Raw genomic sequence first — 13,226 nt, forward strand, 5'->3', positions numbered from 1 at the left:
GCAGTGAATGATATGTGGGTCTACTATTATACCTTTGAAATGTTAATATTTGTTTCTACTGTAAAGCGCAGTCAGCCTGTTCTTGAACGCGCGGAACCTCGCTACATAAGCCTCCATATTATCATTATATCATTATCAAGGTGTCTCAAATACTACTGGGTAGATCCCACAACAGAAGTTCCTCTTGGGGACATCTCATTTCTGCTGACACCATTTGTTGTTGGGTTTCTCAGGCAGGTCATTCTCAAAACCTACTCTTATCCTTTATTCAATGGTTAGTCGTTGGATAATTTCATTCATAATTCAACGTGCAATTGGATAGTTACTCAGGAGTTAGTAATGGGTTTTGAAATGTTTTGCTTTGTAATAAATTGATGACGGGCGCAATAGCCGATTAGTTAAAGCGTTGGACTTCCAATCTAAGGGTTCGAATCTTGGTAACGGCGCCTGGTGGGTAAAGGGTTGGGATTTTCCCAATCTCCCAGGTCAACATATGTGCAGACCTGCTAGTGCGTGACACCCCTTCGTGTGTATACACAAGCAGAAGACCAAATACGCACGTTAAAGATCCTGTAATCCATCCTAGCTTTAGGTGGGTTATGGAAACAAGGACATACCCAGCATGCACACCCCCGAAAACGGAGTAGGGTTGTCAACATGATGGGGTAAAAACAGCCGTACACGTAAAAGCCCATTCATGTACATACGAGTGAACGTGGGAGTTGCAGCCCCCGAATGAAGAAGAAATAATAATAAACTGATACTTTTTTCTGCAGATTCATAAAAAAAATAACACGGTGACATTCTTAAATGAATATTGCATTGTTTATGGGAAAATTTGTATAAATGCATGAGTGGTGTGAAAGGGTGAAAGTGTATACGTAAGAAAGGAACAGAAGCGGACACTGAAATGAACAGGGGGAACAGTTGAGAGGATTAGCTGAGAAGTGTGAAGGAAAGGACCTGAATGGAGTGTACCAAGAACTAAAAACTTTTTCTTTAAGTGTTATCAGGGCTCCATATTGACCGGCCACGGATTGGAGGGACCCCCCGTGGAACTGGTGCTCACTGTGGAGGAGGTGCCCGGGTGTCCCACTCGAGCTGTGTGGGGTGGACATTTGTTTACTGTGAGTAAACTGTATTACAAGCCGGCCATTGACTGAGTGCGATCCTGTGGTTGGATGGAAGCAACAGAACTACTGTGCACGGTGAATTGTGATACTCAAGAAATTTGTTCCCCGGTTTAGGAAAAAATCTTATTTGAAATAATTTTTATTCTAGGCGAAAAAGTGTGCGTGAGTGAAAAAATAAACATGTTCATTTTGCCTTCATATTTATAATTGGCTCAGGGGGAAATTACTTGTGTCTGTTTTTCTGTTTGCTGAGAAAGTGAGAGACTAGAGACTGAAGTGAACTCGCTATTTCTTTTCTTTATCCTGTCTGTCTCCTCACCCACTAAGCAACAATCAGTTTAACATGGTACAATCCATGATACGAAAAACAGGAGTTTGTGTTATACTCCCCGTTTGGTTAAATATAATTACCATGGCAAATTCAGATATCCACCCGTCCTTTCCACGTGGAAAATTCTTTGTGGCCACAGTGCTTACAGCTGGGAACTGCATCAATTTTCTGAGCAGATGATAGGCTTGGCAGAGACGTTTTTGTACCACGTTTGCCACTATTGCCAACACAGAGCAAACCGATAGGTCTAGTTTGCATCTGTATGGCATGGTACAGTATATGACACCAAATAGCACCATCTTGCTGTGACATTATCGGTAGTATTGTCACAGTTCTTGTGAATCATATCGTTTTCTCTCTTATAATCCTTCATGGGGTTGTTGTTGTTTTTGTTGTTGTTGATATTTTCTGTGTGTGTGTGTGTGTGTGTGTGTGTGTTTGGAAATTTCATAAAATAACAGACAGTTTGCATCAGTCTGAAATGGTAAGCACATTTAACCAAACAAAGAATAATATTACACAAACTCCCCTCACCTCAATGTAAATGCCTGGGCAGCTGCTGCCAGGTGACACACCGCCCACGTAGAAGTTAGTGATGTAGAGGTGTACTTTGTAGCCCTCTTCCCTCAGAGCTATCTGGTATGTGCACTCGCTCTTCTCTCCTTCGGCGAGATCGAAACTTGACGAGGAGTAGGAAAAAATGCCTCTGGGGTCGAAAAAGGACTTCTCACAAACTGACAAACAAAAATGGCAAAGCCTTCCTGACTCGAGTGTGATTCCTACTGAATTCAACTTAGAATTACTGTCCGGAAACAAAGAAGAGAAGAGGGATAAATGAGAGAGAGAGAGAGAGAGAGAGAGAGAGAGAGAGAGTAGATTGGTCATTCCTTCATTTCTGGTGTGAACAGACATATAAAATAATATTCACATTTGCAATTGATCAAATGAGCGAGCGCAGATTGGTCATTCCTACGTTTCTGGGGTGAACAGACATATGAAAGAATATTCACATTTGCAATTGATCAAATGATCATGGAATCGTCAAGTGCCAGAATACGTTTATTGTTTATGCCTGTGTTTGATATTAATATTTTCAAGTCTCATAAAATCTATTCTGAGCGAATTCAGTATCTCATATGCTTTTTTTTGACGGCTGATTCGGGGTTTTCCGCATGGATGCCGTTTTTGAAAGTTTATTTTGACCAAAGTTGGCCTCCGAGATTTTTACGTCAAATTCAGTCGTCATCTTTTCCATGGGATTGTTTATTTTGCAGGCAACTTGACAACAACAAAAAAACAAAAACAAGAAGGAACAGGAAAGTGTGTGTGTGTGTGTGTGTGTGTGTGTGTGTGTGTGTGTGTGTGTGTGTGTGTCTGTGCGCGCGCGCGCGCGCGCGTGCGTGTCAGTTCAATTGCATTATCTCCACGCCGCTCACCCCAGTTCCCCCATACCCAGCTACACCCAGCTCCAGTGCCTACAGTCCAATGGGAGCAATCGAAGCCAGGTCACCTGGAGGCTACAAGCCAGAGAAAACCCTGCGCCGCTTCCGAGTCATTTCGATGGTGTTTAACAGTGCCTGTTTTGATTCAACATACGCAGAACACCATTACTAAGCCCCCTGCTGACGACCAGAATCACGTCCGCGGAGCTAGACTGAGTGTACGTCTCCATGGCAGCAGAGGCCGCTACAACGTCCCTCCGACACTCCACCGAGAACCCATCGACAGCGAAGACTTTGGAAGGAGGTCACCATAAGTATGGAACTGAAGGGGAAATCGCAACTTTTATCACCATGGGAACATGACATTGTATTTTTTTCTTCTGTATTTGAAATTGAATAATGATGCGGATGATGACGATGTTGGTATGGAAGTCCGTTAATATTTGGGACCACATGACAAGGCTATACTCTACTCTTCCTTATGGTCCTTTACAGTATATCACGACATAAGCCATTTTGAAGAGATGCAGACGTTTACAGTGTTGGCCAGGAGGCCTGAGCAACATGCATTTGTGAAGTGGATGACGCTCGACTGTATAGTCCTAGTCTTGCCATTTAAACCCGTCGCAATCTCAGCTCTGGGTTGCTGGCTTCGGGCCGAAAAATCCTGAAGGGCTCGGATCAGTGTCCTCACAGTCATCAGTATGTCATAATGACGCGTTTCCTTTTTGGCTACTTACGCCATAATTTTGATGCTTGCGACAAATTTGACATGGATGTCAACTATTTGAAAAAAATCACTCCTGGGCTGGATTCATTTCCGATCTTTCCTGAATGCATTCTATTTCTCTTACTCTGATGCATGTGTATCTCTGTGTCTCTGTCTCCGTGTGTCTGGCTGTCTGTCTGCCTGCATCTGTCTCTCTCCCTGTAAGCCCACGTTGAGAGAAATCGTGGGATAGCGAGAAATCGTGGTCGTTCCCCTGTTAGCCCACGATTTCTCGCAATTGCAAGAAATCGTGGGAAGTCCCCCTTGTTTTTATTGCAAATAATTCCTTCATCATCGGAGTTGGTTTCTTGTCTTTTCCCAATGCAAATCTAAGAGAAAAATTAGAGAGAGAAAAAGAAACGAGAAATGGGGGAAACGACAACGACGATCATGATGACAGTGGCGTTTGGGAAGACATCAACAATAAACGGTGAAGGTGATGGCACTACTGGTTTATGAAAGTGTGATTGTGTGTGTATGTCAGTGAGTGAGCGAGCGAGCGAGCGAGCGAGTGTGTTTGTGTGTGTGTGTATGTGTGTATGTGTGTGTGTGTGTGTGTTCCCTGATGTGTGTTTACTTGGCTGGTTGATTTGGTCTTCTTTCACACTGTTTTTTCATATAGATATGTCCATGTCTTAAATGTATTCTATGAAACTGAGAATCTATTTTCAGTGCAATCTTACATGCGAAAACATGCTGATACAAACAGATGAACAAATGAGCAAGCATGAAATGAAAAACATTCAATAAATATGACAGAAAAGTTTGCATCACAACAAACATCAAAACCATTTGGTCCAGTTTTCACGCTTCCATCATGAAGATGAAACATGTTATTACCTGCTATATCCCTCGGGAAAGATATGGTTTAATTATTATTACATTATACTATATCATATCATATTAATCATATCATATTTTTTAAGATATTATTTCATAGTACATGCTATACAATTCATATTATCAATGTTACATTACATTATATTTTGTTATGATATGTTATGATATATTGTATTATATTTATGTTTGAGTTGTGTACATTGCCTTGATTTAGTTGTCTGCTATTGATTCCGATGTTGAATTTGAGGTCAGTGCATTGCAGTGATCAATCTTATGTGAAATTTAATAAATAGATGTGTTTCAGTGTAATTTCTGATGATGTCATCAAGAACACCACTGTCGTTACCATTATTGTCATTGTCGTCGCCCCCATCTTTCTCTTTCCTTTTCATCTCTCTGATTTTTCTCTTAGATTTGCATTGGGGAAAGATAAGAACCCAACTCCGATGACAAAAGAAATCTTTTTTACTAAAATAAGGGTGACTCAGAATATGAAAATATTATTTCAAAAAACAAAGTGAAAAGAAAAGAACAAGTCCACCAGCCAAGAAAACACACAAAAGGAAACACACACACACACACACCCACTCATTCTCACACTCACAAACTCACTTACTCATACACATGCACATTTTTTAAATTCAGTACTGTGTCATCGACTTCACCGTATATTGTTGATGTCTTCGCTAACGCCACTGTCTTTATCGTGATCGTCGTTGTCGTCGCTCCCATTTCTAGTTTCTTTTTTTCTCTCTCGTTTTTCTCCTTGATTTGCATTGGGTAAAGACAAGAACCCAACTCCGATGACCAAGGAAATCATTTTGATTAAAATAAGGGGCACTTCTCACGATTTTAAATGGTGGGGGCGCCCCCCCACGATTTCTCGCAATTGAGAGAAAACGTCGGAGGGGAACGACCACGATTTCTCTCAAAGTGAGAGAAATCGTGGGATTGCGAGAAATCGTAGGCTTACATCCTCTTTATTTATATCAAACATATTTCCTTTATCATTGAAGTTGGTTTCTTGTCTTTTCCCAATGCAAAGCTAAGAGAAAGATGAGAGAAAGAAAAAGAAAAGAGAAAAAGGGAGGCGAAGACAACGATGATCATGATAATGACAGTGGCGTTAGCGAAGACATGAACAGTAATAACACTGAAAGACAACTATTCATTGTATTTCACATAAGATGGATCACTACAATGCATCGACCTAAAATTCAACATCGGAATCAATAGCAAACGACGAAAGTCAGGCAATGTGTATAACTCAAACAGAAATATATCATATATCTTGAACCGAATATAATATAATATGACTTGAACCGATACTATAATATAATATGACTTGAACCGAATATGCTATAATATACTGACTTGAACCGAATCTTTCCTGGATGTTGCAAAAAAGGTTTTTCACACCAGCCGCCGTGGCGAAGTGGTTAGCGTCGCGGACAGACGGCTGGGAGGACGCGGGTTCGAATCCCAGCGGAGGTGGGTTTTTCGGCCCGTGGCCGGCTCCTACCCAAAGTTGAGTGTACTGCGGGCTTAAATGGGCAGACTGGGACCACACAGTCGAGTGTCATCCACTTCAAGGATGCGTCTTTGGGTGTGTTGCTCTAATTACCTGACCAACACTGTAAGTGTCTTATCTGCCGGGCCTGGTTAACGCCGGGATATCATTATGACAGGAAGCGTAGAGTACAGCCTTGTCACGCAGTCCCAAACCAAAATGGACCTCCATAGCAACATCGTCATCGTCATCCTCCTCCTCCTTCATCATCATCAATATAAACAAAACAGTCTCAAAGTCTGTCGCCTTCCATACCCTGCTCTCATGGTGACCTCAGTTTCAATGCCCCTCCACTTCTGTGCTTGGGGTGAGTCCTGTCAATGTCGTCAGTGTCGGCACATTCATGGGGGGCTGTTGTTTGAGGGACGTGGTGGCGGTCTCCACTCTGGGAGGGACGCTCACTCAGTCTGGCTCCACGACTAAGCCATTATTGTCTTTAGTAGGGGGCTTAGTAGGTGGTGTCCTAAGTACGTTAAATCAGAACAGGCACCACTGAACTTCACCGAAGTGACTCACAAACAGTGCAGGGTCTCCTCTGGTGTGTGGATTCCTAGCGACCTAACATCGATAGTTCCCTGCGGACTGCCGACGCTGGAACTGTGACAAATCCGGGTGTGACCGTGTAAGGGGGAATCTAAAATAAGCGGCGTGGGAGTAATGCCACTGAAACGGTGCAGATGATTGGGCAAAAAAAAAAGGTTTTTCACAATGCTTTGCTCTCACGTAGGCAGCGTGAAAACTGGACCCAATAGTTTTGATGTTTGTTGTGATGCAACCATTTCTGTCACATTTATTTAGAACGTTCTTCATTTCATGCTTGCTCATTTGTTCATCTATTTGTGTCAGTATCCTTTCGCATGCAAGATTGCACTGAAAATAGATTCTCAGTTTCATAAAGGACACTTAGAACACCAAATTATTTTAAAAACAGGAGTGAAAGAAGATCAAATCAACCTGCCAAGTAAACGCACATAAAGAAACACACACAACCACACACACACACATACTCACTCACTCACTCACAGACATGCACATACATTCACACTTTTTTTAAACCAGTACTGTGCCATCACCTTCACCGTCTGTTGCTGATGTCTTCGCTAACGCCACTGTCACTGATATTATCGTCGTTGTCGTTTCCCCCGTTTCTCCTTTTCTCTCTCTCTCTCTCTCTCTCTCTCTCTCTCTCTCTCAATTTCTCTCTCTCTCTCTCTCTCTCTCTCTCTCAATTTTTCAATTTTCTCTTAGATTTGCATTGGGAAAAGACAAGAAACCAACTCCGATGACAAAGGAAATATTTTTTTATAAAAATAAAGGGGACCTCCCACGATTTCTCCCACATTCTGAGAGTTGAGAGAACGTGGGAGGGGAATGACCATGATTTCTCACAATCCCACAATTTCTCTCAATGTGAGAGAAATCGTGGGACCGCGAGAAATCGTGGGCTTACACTCCCACATTCTCTCTCTCTCTCTCTCTCTCTCTCAACAAATCTCACTCCCTATCGGGCGATTTGTAAGCTCGCGTTCCTCTGTGTACTGGGCGTTTGTACAGGTGTTTTTTTTAAATTGTAAAAAAATAACAAATAAACACAGTGTCATAAAATTTGGACACACAATTGTTGATGTATCAAATAAAGACAGCACAATTTTTCATAACTCAAACTTCTGAAATACCTTCTAAACAGCAGGAGTTAAAAATGATATTTTTTTCATGACGTAAAATGTGAGGGTGGTATAGAATTTGTATAGGTGAAGTCTGTACTATTCATGAAAAAAGCTCTGTTTTCCACAAATCTCACTCTTAGAATCCCATTAGAGTGTAAATGATGACTGAATGGGAGCCTCTACAAAATGCAAGTAAACTTGCTTCAACTCGAGGGTGTGGGTGGGAGGAGGGGCGTGGTGGTCTTTCATGCCTTGTAACTTTTGTCTGTGTGTGTCTTGCCCAATGTATGGTGGAACATCAATCAAACAACCCTTCCTCTGTTTCAACATCCAGTGGTTTATTAGCATACTCACCACCAATCACCCTCTCCATTCCAACTGCCTGTCACTTGCCACATCTACTGCCCCTCCCCCTTCCCCTGTTACTCACACCAGTTTCACTGTCCAATACACATTGCCCTCCTTCTGGTGGACTGAAATAACTCTCCTTTCTCTATCCCCTTCCAAGTCAAAGCCATCCCTTTGATCTTGTAAGCTGAAAGCACGAATTTCTTGTCTCTTTCGAGAATAACGTGTTTGAGCCTGAGAAGCCATTGTCACACGTGGAATCACTCAGTCCAGGTTGGAATAAAAATTGCTTGAAACCTCAGTGACAAGCAAAGATTGGCCAATACCAGTGGTCTGGTGTTTCGCTATGCTAATGAGGCAAGACAGGAGACCCATTCAGCATTGTCCATTCCCAGCTGTGTGAGGCGTGGACATTTTTGAATGTCAGAACGTGTATAGTGATAATCAGTAGGGAACGCACTCGCTGCTCATTACCTGATATCAGGTAATTAGTAGGGAGTGAGTTAAAGGATCTTTGTTACGTGACTTAGGTGAATAAATTAGATTCTGCTTGTTTGAATGAAACTCCTTGATTCATCGTTTGATTATGGTGGAGTTTTTACAGATCATATAAAGTTTCATGCACCAAGTTAAAAATTCTCTGCACGGCAGCAATTCATTACCATCTACCACTTCAAGTAACGTAGAACAGGATCAATGATCATTCAGGAAATAGAGACTTTAGAAAGCAGGGTGAAGAAAACACGTGTGGTCTGATAAAAATGCTACTGTGTGCAAAAATGAGTTTGAGTCAGAATTTTTATGACAGCTTACAGAAAGCCTTCGGTTTATCATATGTGAATGCAAATGAAAGCTTAGACCCGTCTGTTAGTGCTTTTTTTATGGAGCTACTGCTTGCAGGATCAAAAGAGTACTGTCAGGTTTGATGATGAGTGTGAACGAAGTTAAAAGGGTTACATGAGAGGTTTCAGAGAAGTAAAACAGAAAACGACAAACAATATTCTGAATTAAGAAAAAAATGAATGAACGAGAGTCTGAAGAAGTCAGATTTAAAAATGAAAAAATGAAAAAAAACCTTCCATATTCAATCAGTGACTCCAACACATTCTGCGTAATATTTAGGTCTGTAAACAGACTGGCTTTTGTGTGCAATGAAATATCAATAGAACAATGGCATGGTCAATTCTGTAGTGTTTTTAATGGGTTGGTTAATGACACAGAGCAAGAAGACATTAGTTTGAGAATGAATGTTATTTTGAGCCACCTTTTTTTGACAGGTGCATTAACCGAGTGGTTAAAGCGTTGGACTTTCAATCTGAGGGTCCCGGGTTCGAATCTTGGTAACGGCGCCTGGTGGGTAAAGGGCAGAGATTTTTCCGATCTCCCAGGTCAACATATGTGCAAACCTGCTTGTGCTGAACCCCTTCGTGTATATACGCAAGTAGAAGCTCAAATACGCACGTTAAAAATCCTGTAATCCATGTCAGCGTTCGGTGGGTTATGGAAACAACAACATATCCAGCATGCACATCCCCGAAAACGGAGTATGGCTGCCTTCATGGGGGGGGGAGGTAAAAGCGGTCATACACGTAAAAACCCACTCGTGTACATACAAGTAAACGTGGGAGCTGAAGCCCATGAACGAAGAAGAAGAACCACTGTTTAATAATCCAATATCTAATAAAATGGTCATTGCTGGTATCAAACATATGAAAACAGGAAAGAACGCAGGACCAATAGAAATTGTTGAAGAGATGTTAAAGCATGCAAATAAAGTTAATATTGACTTTCTTGTTCTGTTATTCAACCAGTTCTTTGAAAATGGTGTTTTCATTGAGCATGGGCAAAGTCCATAATCATTCCAATTAACTAAAAATGATATGTCAATAATCCTGTTAATTATCGAGGAGTAGCGCTCATCAACATTTTAAGTAAAGTTTAGACTTAAACACTGAACAAAATATTGAAACAAAAGAAAAGTATACTTTGTTTTCTTCATCCAAAAGTATAATTAAGACGGTTAAGATGGAAAATGTCCTAACAGTTATCACATATAAGTGGCAAAGATTACATTTTGCAAGATTGCAGCTAATGAAATTTGGATGCAATGCAAATAAAAAAGATGGTTTCAGCCGGGAACATCCATAGAATTGACTAGCCCTTAATGTGCACCCAGTATAGATGATGAAAAACATAATTTCTTTCAATGTGAATTAAATGATGAAATGAAATAAAAGTGTACAATCTTAAAATCCGATGTACCTAAAAAAAAAAAAATTAAAAAAAAGGAAAACAAAACAAAACAAAACAAAAAACACGACATTGTTTCTGCGTTATCGTCTGATAATGACTTTATGTTACTGTATAATATGTATGTATGTATGTATGTGTGTATGTGACTACGTATGTTTGTGTACATTTATGCATGTTTGTATGTGTGTATGCTCGTCCCGTGGTATTAAACTGGAATGTCCTCGGTCTGTCATTGCTTTCACGCAGGCCGTAGACCCAAGTGCGGTCTGTCCTTCTGTCACTTTGCCCACTTCCTGTCAGGCCATATGGACCAGGTCAGCCCTACGTTCAGTCAGGTCTATGTTCCCTCAAATTTCTGTCAGCCAGGTCAAAGTTCCCCAAGGTCTATAAATCCTCCAAGTCAACGTCCCCCCCCACCCCCCACTCCCCTGGTATATATTCCCCAATGTCTATTTCCTCCAGGTCTATGTTACCCCAGCTGACCACAAACCCAAAATGCTCAGTGCCTTTTTTTGAGTCATACCTGTGCATCAGTATGTTTTGGCAGGTGTTGGATCGCTGTGCGACTACTTGTGACCATTGCTTACCACTGAAGACAAACGTGCATTAGTTTGTGACGTTTGTGCGGTACTGGGACTTTTATATAATATATATATATATATATGTGTGTGTGTGTGTGTGTGTGTGTGTGTGTGTGTGTGTGTACATATCACATATCAGAGTAGAAATCTACACAAATTTGCCAGTGGACAACACTTATGATGCCATGGGTTCTTTTATAGTGCACCAGGTACGTGCTGCATACGGGTCCTCCGTTTATCGTCTGATCCGAATGACCAGACACTCAGTTTGATTTTCCAAACTTGGGAGAAAGGGCTAGATCGGGAATCGAACTCAGACCTTTACGGACAGTGAATGGCAGATAAGCATCTTAAACATTCTGTCACCTTCCTCCCTGGTCAATACTGACAACTACTTACCACCACTACGCGAAAGTGTTTAGCTATCGTTATTTGGTTACTTTTATGCACTGTTATTAAGTCCTGGTAGATTTTTGCACGCACACTGGTCACTGCGTACCGCTAACTATTCACGTTGTTATAATTTTTTTATGGCTGTGCGGATTTGTGCTTCTTGACACGATTTGACCATATACTGACCACTATTACAACTGTTGACCACTGCTAACCACCGCCAAAAGGTTTCAGAATGCAGCAACATCAAGACTTCTTGACCTAGTTTGACTATTAAGTAATTGAGCAGTACTGATCACTACCCAAAATGTCCAGTGTGTGTTATATTAACATCTCTCCGTATTATGAGTACTATATTACACGTTATTTGTACTGGTTTTGACCACTGATCAATACCGACCACTGTTAACTACTGACCAGTACCCCAAAGTGTGCACATCTACGTTCCCCCAGGTCTATATTCCCCCAGATCTAAATACCCCTAGTACTATGTTCACACACACACACACACACACACACACACAAGCAGATAAAGCAGTTGAAGAACCCGGTTCGAATCAATCGTCATTAGCGGTAAATTTCCAACTGGCGACAGATTTGGGACTGGTATTAGAAAACAATTGTCACCGGCAACATATTAGTTTTGTGCGACGATGTGGGTAATAAGGCCTCCCCAAATTGTCGCCGGCGGCAATAATGTTGGGGCATAACATTTATTCTCGTTCACTTTGTTTGCTATAATGTATTCCCATCGGAGTTTAGACCTTACTGAATCAGGCTAATGTAATCCTATTGTGACAGAATTAGTTTCAATTACTACAAAAATGGTGTAAAAAAAAAATAAAATCATCACATGTCTACCAGTTATAGAAATACATAATTTACGACTGGTACTAAGAAAATATCACTTTTCAGTTTCAGGGTTTTTTTCATAGCAAACTAATGATAAAACGTTTATCGAAATTTATGACTTTCGCTAATAAACATTGTCTTCATAATGGTGATGGCTTGATTACTCTGATATTTACTATCGCCCTCTTTGGTGTCTCAGTTTCGAGTGTCACTATTCAGTGTCGACTGAGTCATGGGGACTGTTATCAGTGGCAGTCTTTTTCTAAGGAGGTAGTGTTGGAGCAGGCATTAGAGAACCACACTGAGAAGTAGTGCGGTGGTTCCCCCAACAACACTGGCATTTCCTGATGCTAAGACTGCAAAACAGCAAGTGCTGCTGTATGTCGTAGAATCTGGTTGGGCAGTAAGGGAGTAAATCCACTGAAACGACAGGGCAGCGACAAAATAACTTCTGGCTCTCAAGGCCTGACGAGTACGTTGAGTTTATGTATAGAACATGCATTTATTCTTTTCTTCTTCTGGAAGCTGTGATGTAGCGTATGCTTTGACGCCTTCTTGAAATTGTTACTGACAAAGAAAAACATGCAGACGGGAATAAAAACAATATAACGTGGCAACATTATGGCGACTTGCTCTCCATTGCCTTTTCCATTCATTCACTGCTTTTTGCCAGGCCTCCCATATCGAGGCTGTGACACCTGTTCTAATGCCATAAAACCTGGAAGAGAAAAGTAGATACAACTAGTCATATTCAAGCACATAAAACTCTAAGGCATGTCTCTGATGTTAACCTTTCTGCCCTTTTTAACCTGACACTTAATAAATCAACCTGGAAACAAAAGAATTTATAAATATATAACGCACAATAAAGAAAAAAAACTGGCATGATGACCCTGAACTACCAACGGGCAACAAACACGTCCGAAGCGCAAAAGAATACAATAAAATTATATGTTTTTAAGTACAATTACGATGACGAGAAGAGGTTAAATAATGTATTCAAGATTTCCTGGAGAAAAAAACAAAGGCCAATGGACAAACAAGACA

At 41.0% G+C, this 13,226-nt stretch overlaps 1 protein-coding gene across 1 annotated transcript in view; it reads right to left on the reverse strand.

The window, feature by feature from the left end:
- LOC143292283 (tolloid-like protein 2) overlaps positions 1–13,226 on the reverse strand; it is a 69,296-nt gene that overhangs the window by 462 nt on the left and 55,608 nt on the right. The window contains exons 9-10 of the mRNA XM_076602469.1: positions 3,076–3,198; positions 1,999–2,198 (exon numbers count right to left, since the gene is read on the reverse strand). Of these exons, the coding sequence (XP_076458584.1) occupies positions 1,999–2,198; positions 3,076–3,198 (323 nt within the window). The remainder of the gene's footprint in view (positions 1–1,998; positions 2,199–3,075; positions 3,199–13,226) is intronic.

Source organism: Babylonia areolata, chromosome 18 (assembly GCF_041734735.1).
Source record: "Babylonia areolata isolate BAREFJ2019XMU chromosome 18, ASM4173473v1, whole genome shotgun sequence".
Lineage (NCBI taxonomy): Eukaryota > Metazoa > Mollusca > Gastropoda > Neogastropoda > Buccinidae > Babylonia > Babylonia areolata.